Raw genomic sequence first — 17,429 nt, 5'->3', positions numbered from 1 at the left:
CCTATGTCCTGAATGATATTTCTGAGATTTTCTTCTAGGAATTTTATAGATTTGGGTTTGATATTTAAGTCTTAAATCTATCTTGAGTTAATTTTTGTATAAGGTGTAAGGAAGGGATCCAGTTTCAATTTTCTGCATATGGCTAACCAGTTCTTCTAGCATCATTTATTAAATACGGACTCCTTTCCTCATTGCTTTTGTCAGGTTTGCTGAAAATCAGATGTTTGTAAATGTGCAGTCTTATTTCTGAGCTCTCTATTCTGTTCCATGGGTCTATGCGTCTGTACCAGTACCATGGTGTTTTGGTTACTATAGCCTTGTAGTATAGTTTGAAGTCAGGTAATGCAATGCCTCCAGCTTTGTTCTTTTTGCCTAGGATTGTCTCAGCTATACAGGCTCTGTTTTGACTCCATATTAATTTTTTTTTTTTTTGGAGGGGACAGAATCTTGCTCTGTCGCCCAAGCTGGAGTTCAGTGATGCTATCCTTGTTCACTGCAGCCTCTGCTCCCAGGTTCAAGCAATTCTTCTGCCTCAGCCTCCCACGTAGCTGGGATTACAGGCACCCGCCACTATGCCCAGCTAATTTCTGCATTTTTAGTAGAGATAGGGTTTCACCATGTTGGCCAGGCTGGTCTTGAACTCCAGATCTCAAGTGATCAACCCTCCTCAGTCTCTCAAACTTCTGAGACCATAGGTGGGCGCCCAGCCCATATGAATTTTAAAGTGGTTTATTATTATTATTATTATTTTTATTTTTTCTAATTTGGTGAAGGATGTCAATGGTAGTTTAATGGGAATAGCATTGAATTTATAAATTACTTCGGGCAGTATGGCCATTTTCACAATATTCTTTCTATCCATGAGCGTGGTAGGTTTTTTTCATCTTGAGTTTTCTCTGGTTCCCTTGAGCAGTGGTTTGTAGTTCTCCTTGAACAGGTCCTTCACCTCCTTTGTTAGCTACATTTCTAAGTAAGTAGGTATTTTATTGTCTTTGCAGCAACTGTGAATGGGAGTTCATTCATGATTTGTCTCTCTGGTTGTCTATTTTTGATGTATAGGAAATCTTGTGATTTTCACATATTGATTTGTTATCCTAAGACTTTCCTGAAGTTGCTTATCAGCTTAAGAAGGTTTTGAGCTGATAAGATGGAGTTTTCTGGATATGGGAACATGTCATCTACAAACAGAGACATTTTTAATTTCTCTCCTCCTATTTGAATGCACTTTATTTCTTTCTCTTACCTGATTGTCCTGACCAGAAATTCCAATTCTGTGTGGAGTAGGACTGGTGAGAGGAGTGGTGAGAGCATGCTTCCAGCATTTGCCTATTCAGTGTGATATTGGCTATGGGTTTGTCATAAATGGTTCTTACTATTTTGAGGTATGAGGAACATGAACTCTTTTGTTGTTTGCTCTGTGCATGGTACCTGGCAGTGTGTGGTACAGGGGAAGTCCCCATGAGTATATAGAGTTAATGAATGCTGTGTCAGACAAAGATACTTTCCAACTTTGCATCCAGTGAGGAGGGTATGTAGTATTACATGAGTTTGATTTCAAACTACATTCTTTGATATTTAAAAGCATATTTACATTGCCTCCTATCTCCCTCAAATTGCAGTAATTTCTAAGAAAATAAATAAATACATACTGGTCCTGGACCACTCACAATTGTTTGATTCATTAAGCAAATTCACTGGGCAACATACAGTCTCTAGTTAAATAAAGTGAACATGAATGTTAGGATTATTTTGCTGTTATTTGAATTTAGTTTACCAACACTGTCATAAATAGATGTGTATGTATATGAAAAATAAGTGTGTATGTGTGTATGAAAACATGACTTTAATGTAGTTTCTAACCTAACTCAAAAATACTTTTAACAATTTTTAAAAATTAAATTTGACATAATGGTATGTATCCAGGTTTTTATTTTTATTTTTATTTTTTGGCTCCTTTATCAACTTCTTAAATCAAGAATATGGTAGTTCACACTTGGTTATTATTATCTTGCAAATTTTGGCTTTCCATTAAAACAGAATGTTTATAGTCTTTTTCTCTATTTCTGAAAAACAGTGATTTAAATTTTTTGTTCTCTCCAAGTCCTGCCTCTTAAATATCAATGTGTTACATACTATGGTCACTTCACATAATATTTTGTTTTTTTGTTTTTTTGTTTGTTTGTTTTTCATTTTCTTCCAGCCTACAATAGAAATAGGGGAACTAGTAGATCTTAGAAAATTTTAGAGTTTGACAAGAGTGAAATTTTAAAATCCCTAAAATATAAAGTAGTCTTGGTATCAAGGGAGATGTACAGAAAATGACTACATAATTAGCTCCATTATCCTGTGTCACTAAAACGTAGTGAGCCTATGTCTTTATTTTTTATAAACCATTCAAATTGTGATTTTATTATACTTAATTAAAACAAGTATGGCATTTTATTTCAAATTTTCTGGGCTCCTACTGACTTGGTTCCAAATATTCATCTTTCCCTGTTCAGATAGGAATGAGTTTCTTGAGAATTGATTTTTTTTTTCCATTTTATTATTGGTTCTTTATTACAGAGCAAAATAAAATATGATATTTTAAAGATAGACAAGAACTTTTTTCATATAAACTTGATTCTCATCTCTATAACAGGAAAAGTTAGCTGATTCCTTTATTAACTTTTTAATTTAGAAGACTATCTCTTTTATTAAAGGACTTAATAAAAAATCAAAATTATTGATTTTTGGATTTCTGGAGTATAAATTCCACTCATCTATAAACTTTGTTATATAATTTTTATCAAGATGTAATTCCATCCAATAGTACAAAATATGGCCAGAGCTGATAAAAGTGGGTATGTCTTAGACAAACCTAAACCAATAATGCAATATATGACATTTTTGAGAACTTTTTACTGCTTCTGAATCTGAAAAACAATATTGTTGATTAAATTGGATTACATACTCATTGTTTTCTCCTTTTCTGTGATTATCAATATTAATGTTTTTAAGTCTAAAACTAATTTTATCGGCAACAGATTTTTGTTTTAGCTACTTCTTTATTGTAGCACATTGGTAGAAGAGAGACAATCATGTTTTTATGTTATGTTTTAACCCTTCTCAGTCAGCTGTTTTGAACTATAGGAGCAGCAGCAAAAAACCGTGTAATTTGTGGTTCATATTACTCATAATTCCACATGAAAATGCAAAAACATGTCTTCTAACATGACTTCAAATAGAAAATTAATAATTGAGCAGAAACCAGTAAAACAATGGCCACTTGCTTAATTGTTATTTTTCAGGATCTGGTCAGGCATGGTACATCTCTATACATTACTTGAGGAACAAAATATTTAATTTGATTACATGTGAGTTAAGTATTTGTACTTAACTGAAGAATTATTCACTAATGATTTCTAATATGAATTATTTCCATTCTGATTATTAAGTCTTGGTCCAGTTACACAGGAATAAAAGTCTAGCACAGACTCAAAAGTACCTTTCATTCAGTTTCATTGCCATTAAAATGTACTTCAGTTGCTTCTTGAATGTTCTCATTGGGAATACTCTTTAGTTGCCTAAGGCATTTAACTGCATTGTACTTCCAAAGTATGCAATATGTCATATTTAGACAGCAGCTATGTCACAAAAAAAATCTACAGCAGTGAATATTTATTATAGAATTCATGAGTCAGACATATTACTCTTCCATATTGAAAGTTTACTTTCTTAGATATTCTATGTGTTGATGATGTTCCTACAAAAAGACACTGGATGGATTCCAATTACATTCATGAAATCAAAAAATGAAACTAAAAAAATATTTTTACTCTATATTATTTCAGTCCATTATCATTCACTGAATCTACCTGTAATGAAACTGAAGACAAGCAGTCTCAGAGAAAATTAATTCAAGCATCACTAGAACTTTAATCAAGAACTTTACTGTTTATTCTTCCCTACCATAAACATCATTTTTTTCTTTTTTTGGTTCTTTTTTTTTTTTTTTTTTTTTTTTTTGAGACAGAGTCTCATTCTGTTGCCCAGGCTGATCTCAGCTTGCTGACCTCTGCGTCCCAGGTTCAAGCGATTCTCCTGCCTCAGCCTCCAGGGTAGCTGGGATTGCAGGTGCCGGCCACCACGCCCCGCTAATTTTTGGATTTTTAGTAGCGACAGGGTTTCACCATGTTGACCAGCTGGTCTCAATCTCCTGACCTCGTGATCCTCCCGCCTCAGCCTCCCAAAGTGCTGGGATTACAGGCGTGAGCCACCACACCCGGCTAATATCAATCGTTAGTCACATTAACTTCAGCATGCACACAGATGTCCGATCGATAACACCATTGGCCAACTCTGAAGGGGTGAAAATATATTTTAATTAAATACATGAACCTTGTGTATTTTGAGAACTATACCTTCTTGAAGGAATTAAAAATACAAATAATTATACTAACTCATTTTAAATAATGGTCCGATAAATGATTTAAATAATTAATTCATTCTCCATAAAATATGAAGATGAAAATGGAAATAATATTAAAGGAAAGTCTATTAGAGAATAGCTAAAATTAAGAAACCATAAATATGGCTAGAAGGGGTATTTACAGCAGACTTTCTTATGTGAAATAAGACTTTTGCTAGAGTTTGTTAACTAAATGCCATGTAATCTGAACCCATGTATTTGGGATAAAGATTGAGTTACTTTAATTTTTCTAATTTCTACAGTATCGTGATTGGCACCGGGTAATTTCTATGATGCTTGAAGACAAATGTCAACTGTAATTACACAATAAGAAGCAAAAGTATGATTTTGAATGATTTCAAATTTATTTGCACTGTTTGTCTTGTGTGTGTTGATTTCGCAGGTTTGGCTGTGGATTATTTTAGTGAACGCATATATTGGGCTGACTTTGAGCTCTCCATCATTGGCAGTGTTCTGTATGATGGCTCTAACTCAATAGTCTCTGTCAGCAGCAAACAAGGTTTGTGAAATGCTTTTGTCTTCATTTTTAATTATTATTGAGAGTGTAAGTATGGATGCTTTGCATTCTGGATTTTCTGAAATTCTTTCTCCTTTCAACTTATAACTCTTACTAGTAATTAAAATTTTCATTCCTACTGGAAAAACATAGAGGTCAAGGCAGAAGTGTGTCCATCTTGACTTGAAAGTTTGTCCATCTTGACTTGAACAAACATGGCCATTGCTGTCCAGATTCAGAAAATAATTTTACTCTGTGGCTTCCGTGGCTATTCCATTCTGAGCAGAGCACTTCTTGTAGTCAAGATCAGCATCTGTGAACACAAACTTTTATTTCAATTGCAATGATAACAAGCAAACAATGAGTTACTGTATCAATGCATCAAAAATGACCATTTAACTCTACCACCAGTGACTGCTGAATCTACTTGTGCTCCTCTGTTGCTATACTGTTTTTATGCCCACCTATCTGCCTGGCTTCTATTTTTTAACTGTCTCATTTTTCTAGCTCCCTTCTGTTCCTCATACTTTTTTCTGCCTGGCTGTCTCAGTTCTTTCTGCCGAATTTAATTTCTTCCCTTTCTGTCACTTTCTTTTCCCTACTTCAACCCCTTCCCACAATTTTTTTGTAACCACAAATTTTTCATCATATCCACTTTAAATTTTTGTATTTGCATGTTATATATTTATTGAATATAGATTTGTTTCCTGTTTTTTGTGTGTTGGTTAGTTTGTTTTTAAATAACACAAACAGGGAAGTTAAACAACTAAATCAAATTTTTATTGTGCCTTTGCCTAAAGTGTGTGTGTGTGTGTTTTTATCGATGGCCTCAGATGGAAAAAAAAAAAAAGTTCACATACCTGTAATTAATTACAATGAAGTTAACTTGTTCTGGTTTTGGTGCACATTTTACTATTTCATGAAACAGCAAAGAAAAATATATGAATATAAAGACACTTTATGCTTTACAACCTCTAGATAACTAGTAAAAATATAAAGGTTGTCATTTTGTTATAAATTTCTGTTTCAAAAGTTAGAATAATTATTCATTTGATAAAATCTCTGAAAATAAGTCACAAAATGTGAAAATAATGGTTACTATTATTTTTAGCCAAACTAATCAGACAAATGATTTCCATTTACCTGTTTGTTTTCTTTATTCCATTTATGAAATGAACAATACTAATGTCAAAGATTATTTTTGGATTTACTCTTTAAAAATCAACAAATGATTGCTTAATAAACCAGTCATTTGCGCATGTAATTTGATCATTTATTTGATCCAGAACACAAACTGAGTTGTGTAAACTGCCTGTTTTTATACTACAGATAACATTGGATATAAGATATCCTCTCTGTATAGCAGAGAGGATTAGTCTGCAAATAACCCCCAGAAAATTCTTTGTGATGGTAAAGATGATTAAAGTGATGATGGAAGTGTATTTTTATGTTTTAAGTAACATGTTTACTACATTGCATATCCTTACTTAAGATATAATTCTAAGAACGTCATAGCTAATATTATAAATATTCCAATTCTGAAAGTTTAAACGGTAATAATATTTTCAATATGGTCTCAGATAAACATAGTTTTTAAAGTCTGAGTGTATACATTAAAACTTTCATAACTGCCTTTTGGAAATTCCAGGTTTATTACATCCACATAGAATTGATATCTTCGAAGATTATATATATGGAGCAGGACCTAAAAATGGTGTATTTCGAGTACAAAAATTTGGCCATGGTTCAGTAGAGTACTTAGCTTTAAATATTGATAAAACAAAAGGTGTTTTGATATCTCATCGTTATAAACAACTAGACTGTAAGTATAATATATTATGAAGTTGTCTATACTGGTAAATTTTTTTCTTATATCTCTCAAAAAATATATGTAAATGTCTTAACCTCAGTAAGTTAAGTAACTTTAATTTTTTTGTTAGTAGACTTTTTCAACTACCAAAACGTCAAAATATAGGTAATTATATTTCTGCTGTAACCAGGAAAATGTTCAGCATTTGGCCATGTTTTCTTGCAATTAAAACTGGCTTTGTTACAATAATCTGTTAATCTGTTTCTAAAATTCTTAATAGAACCTTGTGAGTGTATAGATGAACTATCCAAGTAAGGAAATTTATTGTTGGCCATTTTGACTATTATTACAAATCAACAAGTAACTATTATAGTATTAACCTTCCATTCTTAAATATATACAAAAAGAACTCTTCCCAAGACTTGCATATTTTCTCTGATTTATTGTATATGACTTATTATTGTTACTCTCCCTCCTAGAAAGGAGTGGGTAAATCATTAAGGTAATTAAGGTAATACTCTTGAAAATATGTTTCTAACACAGCTGTCAAAAATATTGAAGAACAAAGTGAAAAATAATAATATGGCTGAAATTCTAATGATCTGTATTTATATATCAGTTCACTCTTCAAGCTGCTGTTCAAGGGTTATTTATAATTACTATTTATGGCAAATGAAATGGATTTTATCTTGTTTGGTGCATTTATCTGGAACAAGTGGTGTTTATTCAAATCAGTTCTCACAACAGAATAAAACAAAATATAGTTTCCTAAATCGTCCTGAAATTTTATCCAAAGCCTTGCTGCTCTTTACCAATAATTTGGCATATAAGATTCCAAGGTTAATATGAGGACACTTTCTCTCATCCTCCAGTTCTGTTTAATTTATATTCATAGTTGAATATTACCACATTCATAAAAAGTAAACAAATAAAATCCTGTCTTGAATATAATAGGCATTTGAGTGGTGGTTCTTACAGAAAACAAGCCACTCTCATGGTCCCCAACTCAGCTACCTGGGTGCCATTCCTGTTTAATTCTGGTGAAATAATCTCTAGGAAAGGTCAATAATCAGCTATGACTGCAAAGGATGTCGATTGGATAAAAATTTAAACACAAATAAGTATGGCACATACACATTTACACGTGCACACAAACTCCCACTTGATGGAAAGGAAGCCATCTGTACCTTGAACTGACAAGCTACATATGCATTTTAATCCTTTGTATTAATAAATACGAGGGGGGCATTGTTTTTGTCTGTTAGAGCAGCTCTGTGAAATAAGCTGTTAAAGTGAAGGCTAGATCCCCCCAAAACTTCCATTGGCTTTACTTTCCAACACAGCCCCAATGGTACTTCAGGTTCTAAGACCAACTCTTATGCCAAAAGCAATTAGTCAGAAGCAAAATAACTAAGTATAGATCTGAATAATTTCTTCTCTCTTTGGAAAATATAAATAAGGCAAACTTACTATTAATGATGAGCATTGGGTAGTAATTTTTCTTCACCTATAAAGGAGAATGATGATATTGAGTAAGATACTCCCAGTGGAAATTTGATGTGATTACTTTTCAACATTGCTAATGAATCATTTCCCCTTATTTAAGTTTATGCTTTTGAAGCCTGTTGTATCTATATTTACACAATGTGTTGTTTTCGTTTGTTTAACCAGTACCCAATCCATGCTCGGATTTAGCATGTGAATTCCTCTGCTTGCTGAATCCTTCTGGGGCCACTTGTGTGTGTCCGGAAGGAAAATATTTGATTAATGGCACCTGCAGTGATGACAGCCTGTTAGGTAGGTATACTTTATTATTCTGTAAATAATGAATTAATGCTTATCATAAAATTTCACAACTAGTGAAATGGAGTGAAATGATCTGTTCCATTAGCAATCTAGCTACCTTGATAGCAGCAGTTCTTGAATGCCTGTGTAAACTGTTCTTTTCTCTGGAGAAGACTTTCAAACAATTCATTCTGCATTTGTTCACAAAGCAGCATTGAACACTTACAGGCACTTAACAACAAATCGAGAACTTTGAAGTCACTCACAGACCCGAAAGATTTTTTTTTTATAACTCTTCTATTAGACAAGACAATAATATTTTTTGAGAACATTCTGCTATGGGTTTCAACTCAGCCCAAAAATCCATTTATTTATTCAACACGTTTCTATTGATTACCTCTTGTGTGCCAAGCACTAACTTAAAAATTGAGAATTTAGAAACCAAATTTTAGTTTCTTCTGTGTAAAATGGGACTTACAATACTACTACTACTATTACTACCGCTTCTGCTATTACCACAAAGAATAATAATAATAAATATTTTGAGGGCTTATGAAGAAGGCATAATACTAATGCAAAAACTAAAAACTAACTTAGAAACAAAACTATAAGATTTCTTCATCCATGCAGTTTGTATTTCAGAAGGTAGAAGCTGGAATAATCAATAAAAATTGAAACATTACTTCAGATGCTAAATATTGAATAACCAAAAAAAAAAAAAAAACCACACACACAAAACAGTGTGATAGCACAGGGAAAGAAAATATGTCTCTTGAATATCCAGCTAGACTGACAATAAATAAGTTTCCTCATATTCAAAACATTAGGTATAATGGAAAAAAATATTGTTACTAAAAGATAAAATCCACACATAATACTTTAAAAAATTATTGTATTCATTTATTCATTCATTCTTACTGAGACGGAGTCTTGCTGTCACCCACGCTGGAGTACAGTGGCATGATTTCAGCTCACTGCAACCTCCACCTCCTGGGTTCAAGCAATTCTCCTGCCTCGGCCTCCCGAGTAGCTGGGACTAAAGGTGTGTATTACTATGCCTGGATAATTTTATTTTGTGTGTGTATTTTTAGTAGAGATGAGGTTTTGCCATGTTGGCCAGCCTAATCTCGAACTCCTGACCTCAGGTAATTTGCCTGCCTAAGCCTCCCAAAGTGCTGGGATTACAGGCATGAATCACCACGCCTGGCCACACATACTAAATTTTATGTCACAGACACAAAGGCAGTGCTCTTGCCAGGCGCGGTGCCTTGCACCTGTAATCACAGCACTTAGGGAGGCAGAGACCAGAGGACAGCTTGATCTCAGGGGTTCGAGACCTACCTGGACAACATAGCAAGTACCCATTCTCCACAAAAAGGAAAAAAAAAATGCAGTGCTCCAAAATCACTGGAGGATCACAGCAAACATTTTCCAATGAGGTACAGACATTATTCATGGCAGGCTTTGTTACCTATTGTATTTCCCTCTGCTAGAATACACTCCTCACATGAACTCTGGGTCCTTACCCACAGTCAGCATCTCCACCTCTGCATGATTTTTCTCTTTGTTCTCTGCTGAAGGTTACATCCAATTTGAAGATTTCTGACATTTATAAGGCACTCAGTGTCTAAAACTATTATAGTACTTTCATTTAATGTATATTATTTAAGCATGTGATATGCAGAGCTAAAGGGGTTCAAAAGATGAATTGATGAATAACATAAGCATCAATAAATAGATATTTATGTGGACAGTGACACAAGTCACAGAAGAGACAGAGTTAAAACTATTACGAGAATTCAGATTATTATTCAAATAGGGGATCAGTCAGAATTTCCTATAGGATATGACGTTTAAACAAGGTCTGCAAAGGCAGATTGGATTTAGATTAAATGGGAAGGAGGGAGGAGGACACTGAGACAGAAAATCTGTCTGAGAAGTATGGAAACATGGTGGATTAAGAAAATAATGAGTCATTCATTGTAGTTAGTGTGTAGAAGTGTGAAGCCCTGTTTTGGGTAATAAGGTTGCAAAGTTCGTAACAGAAAGCTAAGTGTGAATCATGATTGGTATTTTGGGCGGACACTTTGGTGCCAATTATTGAAAAGGGATGCCGTCATGGCACTAGGATGTTCCCTTCCCCTCTATCTATTCTCCCAATTAGAGTAGCTGTTATCTCAACTGTGATGGGAGAGTATGAGCATCCAGTGAACATTTCCAAACATTGTTAGTACCACTTTCTCAAATGCTGTTCTGACTGCATCACAGAGGAAGACTCTGCAAAGGTATCTATTCCACTTAACCTCTCAGAAACAGATCCTTTAACTGTGAACAACTTTTCTGTAAAAATGTCATACCTTCAGTAGTCCCACATAATCCCTTACCCATTGCCCTCACAGGTGCCTCCTGTGTACCGTGTCTACTTAGAAAATTTGGCTGAGAGAGGCAATTAGGAGAGAGGTTAGTATAATGCACAGAAATAAACTAATAATGCTACCAAGGGACTTTGACATTGGCTCTGATGTTACAACTATTGTTTAGAGTCAAGTTCAGACAGTTTTTGTTGGTTTTCCTTTCCTCTTCTATGTAATCCTCTTCTGTGTAATCCCATGTTTCCACAATCTCTTCTATGCAATCCTCCTCCTTTTTCCTCTTTCTTTGATCCAAATTATGTATCCAACAACCTAAATTCTGTGAATACCCTGCAAGGACATGACCTAGTGTAGGGCTGAGATGAAGTTTTAGAGTAGGCCAAGGTCTACCACTTAAATAACTTTGTTGTGCTTGGACTGTATACCTGCTTCCCTTGGTCTCAGTTTATTCTATACAACATAGAACTAACAATAACTACTACTAATATTACTATCACTGACAGTAGAAATAATACTAAATATTTTGAAAACCTATGAGGAAAGCATAATTCTATGTATGTTTATAGACATATATATTAATTTAATCTTCAAATTTTATTATGTACTAATTTCTCCTATTTTACAGATAAAATGGAAGCATTAGAAGCTCATTTGATTGTCTAACATTACTTAGTAAATGATGGCACCCCAGGGTGAATGTAGGTGGTCCATTCTCTTAATCATCACACAATATATCCCAGTGTCTCTGTGTCACCCAGAGTACTCATTTCCAGAGTTACTGGAAATTCTAGCAATAACATGGATAGAATGGCTAGCACGATACCTTGAAAAATAGACACATAGCCCTTTAAAATCAATATGTCACTTTGAAGTAGGTAAGAAAATAAAACAAGTTTTTTTGCTGCATTAAGTCACTAAATTGTATCATTTTATGCTTGAAAGAAGGAATCTTGCTTATCTAAATACACACTTATCCATGATCTAAAACTTTTTTTGGAGATGTGTTTTGCTCTTTCAACCCTGCTTAAAAGGCGTGATTTCAGAAACCTCAAAGCCCATTCTTGTAACTTAAGAGAAAATCTTACATTTAATCAAAGTGAAAACAACACTCAAATTAGCCTTTACACATTGTAGGTCTTGAAACATAAACAGTTTGGACCATTTTAGTTGGAACATAAATGAGTGGATTTCAGAATTATTGATTGGTGAAGATAAATGCCAGTTATTTTTTTCTGACATTAACGTTTGCTATAGCCAATGTTATATGCTTTTCATTTGTTTATAATTATTTGTCTACCTCTAGCTGCTATTGTTAAATGATGAGTACACTGAACATTTTTAATAACGCTTTGTGTATTGAATTTGAAATTCAAATATTATTCATTCTTAGGGAAGTGTTCACCTGCTTTTTCCTATAGTTGATTATAATTGCTGGAGGTTGGCTTCTGGGGGTGATTTAGTTATTGACAAAAGCAGCTCTTTTTTTCATTGTAGAACCATTATTATGAGTTTTGCAAGAATGTAACTCCACTTCCATTTCATCAGGCAATGTTGTACTTTAAAATTTCTGGTGCCTAATGAGGCACGTTATAGTAATGTGCATGCCCCAACATGTAGGGATTTTGAATATCCTTGTAGTTTTCATAGAACTGACAGGTAAAAATGAGTACCCCATAATAATCCTACCTGTGATCATGATGCCTTAAGTGTTTATCTTCACTGTCCACATCCACAACCTTTATTAGGACAAATAATGTTGACTGAGATAGAAATGTTTTGGTAAATTTTAAATTAAACAAGCATATTTCCACTCCACATATTTCTTGGGAGTCTGATCTCTGTAGTCAATAATTTGCTGGAGATTCCCACTTATATTTGCATGGGCATCTTCAGTTTAGTATGCAACCTCAAAACTACCTCTCCATTTCCTGTCATCCTTGTGTTCCCACCTAATTGTCCTGGTCAGAAACTGAAGAATCATAAAGATAGTCTTGGAATCATTTTCGAGATTATTTTGCTATACATAGTGACATGGCCTTCTCCATTAGAAATGCTGCTTTGCTTTGAGCAACCTACAGTGTTCAATGGAACAAAACTGATTGAGATAGTTGTAATAGGCATTCCTCATTTTTCTTCACATAACACTGCTGTGATTTTTACCTCCAAATGACCGTTAGAATACATCCACATTCATTCATCCCATGTTACTCTATTTTGAGTCCTCATCTTACCTATCCTGGATAATGTATACAAAGTTCTGAGAGCCCCCCTGCTTTTTTAAGCTGCCGTTTTAACCCCTGCCAGTACATTACCTTTCCAAGATACCACATTACTTTTGGGGTGGAGTCTAAAATCCATGGATCTTCTCTTACTCACTGCTTATTTCTTCAAAAACATTTACCTATCATGATTCATTTCTTTACCCTCTCCGATCTAGGTCCACTCACAGTGACTTTCATTCATTTCCTCCAGAGCTCACCCGTAGGTCTTCCTGTATGTTACTCCACTGGAGCTCCATCCTCAGTAAACCTTGTGGGCACTAGGTCAATAGCATATAAAAAGTGTTATAATTTTATATTTTATAGTTTTTCCCATTTCTTATTTACTACTCATACAAACCTGAGTTAGCTTGTATAGTTGTCATTAAGGACATTTTAAAGTGAAGTAACTGAGGCTCAAATCAGTTAACTTGTATGCCTAGTAAGCGACAGAACCAGGACCTAAACACAGGTCTCATTATACCACTGTAATTTTTTATAATACACTTATTTTACATCATGAGAGAATTCTTCATATTAATACAAACTTCAGTAATGCCAGTCTGAAGCCTGCCTACATGACAATGTATTAGAAACTTTTCTCTTCAATGAGGCAAGTCCCAGAATTGTATGGCACTACTGACAGTTTCTATTTATGACCGTGGACGTGATACTTAAATCATTGTGTCATTTGAAGCCACTGAGGTGCTTAAAGATGCTCTTGAAATCATTGCAGTGATATATTCAAGCTTCTGTCATGTATGTGCCAGTGCATCTTGAATAAGGATTATAGATTGCTTTGATTTTACCTACTTTAACTATAAAATGGGCATTATTATAGTAAAGGGCATATTATAGAATAGAATGCCTATTACAACTATCTCAATCGGTTTTGTTCCATTGAACACTGTATGTTGCTCAAAGCAAAGCAGCATTTCTAATGGAGAAGGCCATGTCAATATGTATAGCAAAATAACCTTGAAAATGATTCCAGGCCTATCTTTATCATAAATCATACTTACCATATTGTTAAAAAGAATTTTGCTACCCCAAGGAATGTCCAGCCTTTTTTATTCTGAGTGAAAATGTTATTAAGTAGGTAGACTGTACAGAATCATTTGGGACAAATGTTACATATGGAAATGTTTCTAACTTTGTTCTATAACCAACTTGTACCAAATCTCAATGACTTTTAGTTTGGGACATTTATATATGGTTAATAGAGACCAACATCAAAGAGTCTCTCTTCATGTAAACATTTCTCTATATTATGTATATTCACACATGCATACACTATAGAACGAATAGTGTGTGTGTGTGTGTGTGCATATGCTATAAATGTAACTTATAAATTTAAAGTTTTTTTTTTTTTTTAGTATCAACTACTCCTAAAAATAAGCTATGTTTGTCCATATTATAAGGAAAATTTCTTGGTTGGAAAATATATTACTTTTAGAAGCCTAGGCAACATAGTAAGAACCTGTCTCTATAAAAAATTTTAAAAAATTATAGTCCCAGCTACTTGGAAAGTGGAGATGGGAGGATCACTGGAGCCAAGGAAGTTGAGGCTTCAGTGAGCTGTGATCATGCCACTGCCCACCAGTCTGGGTGACAGAGAAAGACCCTGTCTCAATAACATAAAAGAAAGAAAGAAGATGAAAATATATTACTTTTAGAAAGTTTCAGTTAGTTTTACTATTCAATATTTTACAAATATAAGAAAAAGTTAATAATGCTTTAAATTTAAAGAAGAATATGTATATTTACCATTCAACATTAATATGTACATGTACCATTCAACAACTAGAATCTATCTGTTTTCAGATAGTATTTAATTTTTTCTACTTTTGTACTTGGGGTAATTATTTTATGGAAACAAAAGATCCTAGTATTTAAATATTGTATCTATTTGAAATATCTATATTAAATTACTCCCTGAAAACATGCTAATTTGTACATTTCTTCTCATAAACAGATGATTCATGTAAGTTAACTTGTGAAAATGGAGGAAGATGCATTTTAAATGAGAAGGGTGATTTGAGGTGTCACTGTTGGCCTAGTTATTCAGGAGAAAGATGTGAAGTCAACCACTGTAGCAACTACTGCCAGAATGGAGGAACTTGCGTACCATCAGTTCTAGGTAAATATTTCAGTGTCATTGTATTTCAAATCTTTTGCATTTTTTCTTATATATGAATCAAAAATACTTAATGTTACAATCATACTTCCTAGTATCTTAATGAAGAATAGACTAACACAATATACTAACACAAAATTAAATCAATGGCATTTGTTCTAAATTCAGTATATAAAAGTTCAAGCCAAAAATTTAACAATACTAATGGTCATTACTCTGGGTTGAGCATGTACCATGTGACAGGCTCAGTGTTTATAGATAATTTGCCCCTGGCTCAGAATGATTAGTAGAGCCAATTTTCCAGGCTTACTATGTTTTACCCCAAAGTTTATGGATTTTTGTTGTTGTTGTTATTGTTGCACAAATAGTTTTCCTAATGCTAAAAATCAATTGTTATTGAAAATTAGGATTATTTTAAATGTAAATAAACAGTAACAGAGAATCTGATAGCATCCTGATTCCCATCTAAAATTGTAACTACTCTTTTGGCATCACACTGTGTCATATAACATGCTTTGAAAATTCAAGATTTCTACATCTTAGGATATATTTGAGATTATTATTAATTTATACAATAGCCATGTTTGCAGAAAGCGTTCTGTGCAGCACATAAACGAACATAGAAACATATTCTTCCACTGACTTGTATTAAATTTAAAATACATTCCATAAGAAAAAAATAACCCCAATGAATAAAATCTAATTTGCAAATGCCAATATTCAGTGCAAGGGATATCATACAACTATTATATTGTGATTCAAGAGCATTTAATTTTACTACCATAAATGCAAATTTAGTCAAATGGAAAGTCAGTCTATATTATTTTCACATTCCCCTACATGGTTAATTTCTGTCTTGCTGGGAGTTCTTACTGCTTCTATTGTTTATGCTACGTTTTGAAGTATTTAATGTATTGCTAACTGAAAGAGTTACATGAAGAATTTTCAGTGTGGATCAGAAAAGTCAAGCTGTTTCTGAAATGCATTCTAATAGGAAAAGTTTGATAATTTTATGTCTATATTTTGTCTTATTAATTCATAATGGAATTATTCTAACTAATAGCATTCTGAAAAAATATTCAGGAGTTTGATTAGATTGAACTATAAAAGGCACAGATTATTCTCCTAAGGGAGGCTAGATCATAAAGTATTTTCTGTTACTATAGGAATATGTGAGTGTATTTTAGTAACACACATAATATCTCCTTTAGGGAAAAATTTTTTTCTCATAAAAAATGAATTGTTTGGAAATTTTATTATTTAATTGGTAACTTAATTTTCTCATTGAGATAATGAAAACCATGGTGTTATAGCTGGATGATTTATCTATATTTATATTTAAAAATATTTAGACCAAGTAAACAATTTGAAATTCCACACTATTGCTATCTATTGAACCTGCAACACATCCGCAGGGATAAATCTCTATAAAACATTGAATCTGCTGTCTTGTTGATGCATCCAGAGTTGTATATAGATACAGCACAACTTTTAGTGTTTTGTTCAACTCATTTGTCTAAACTTTGGAGCGTGCTCAAAATCTGTTCAACTTTATCTGTGCACACAATTATATCCTGATTTACATGAATAATATGTTCAGGAAAAATATTTTTTAATATAAATGAGTTCTCATATGAATTCAATATGAGATACAGACATGTAGTTTATTTTACAGCATCTAATAATAATTATATGATATGTAATTAAGTCACTTAAAAAGCATCATTTTTCACTTTTAAAATGTGGTTTTATAAAAACATTGTTTGGTATTATAGACTGTAGAACCTCATTATCTCCACACAAATGTTAATTTGTTAAACAAATCCCAGTGAGCAATTCATAGATTTATTCATTGTTGGTTTACTTACAGTTAAGCCTTTTGGCAAATTCCTATGTGGACACTATATAACTAGGGTTTGGGGCAGGCTAAATTATAATTTATAAGTTTATGACAGTTGTATGGAACAATAATAATTGAACAAAAGAAATGTCACTAGTTAATTAAAAGTACACATCTGTGAGGCATAATTAAAATTTTACATGTAGGAATGGGTTTGTCTCATTCCTTAAGGTTATTTTTTGTAATAATGAACACTAAAA

General features: G+C 33.2%; 1 protein-coding gene across 1 annotated transcript in view; it reads left to right on the top strand.

The window, feature by feature from the left end:
- LRP1B (LDL receptor related protein 1B) overlaps positions 1 to 17,429 on the top strand; it is a 1,963,100-nt gene that overhangs the window by 1,861,382 nt on the left and 84,289 nt on the right. The window contains exons 80-83 of the mRNA XM_025404289.1: positions 4,854 to 4,970; positions 6,616 to 6,789; positions 8,449 to 8,574; positions 15,168 to 15,332. Coding sequence (XP_025260074.1) covers positions 4,854 to 4,970; positions 6,616 to 6,789; positions 8,449 to 8,574; positions 15,168 to 15,332 — 582 coding nt within the window. The remainder of the gene's footprint in view (positions 1 to 4,853; positions 4,971 to 6,615; positions 6,790 to 8,448; positions 8,575 to 15,167; positions 15,333 to 17,429) is intronic.

This window comes from Theropithecus gelada, chromosome 12 (genome assembly GCF_003255815.1).
Source record: "Theropithecus gelada isolate Dixy chromosome 12, Tgel_1.0, whole genome shotgun sequence".
NCBI classification, from domain to species: domain Eukaryota; kingdom Metazoa; phylum Chordata; class Mammalia; order Primates; family Cercopithecidae; genus Theropithecus; species Theropithecus gelada.
This window is presented reverse-complemented; position numbering and strand designations above follow the sequence as displayed.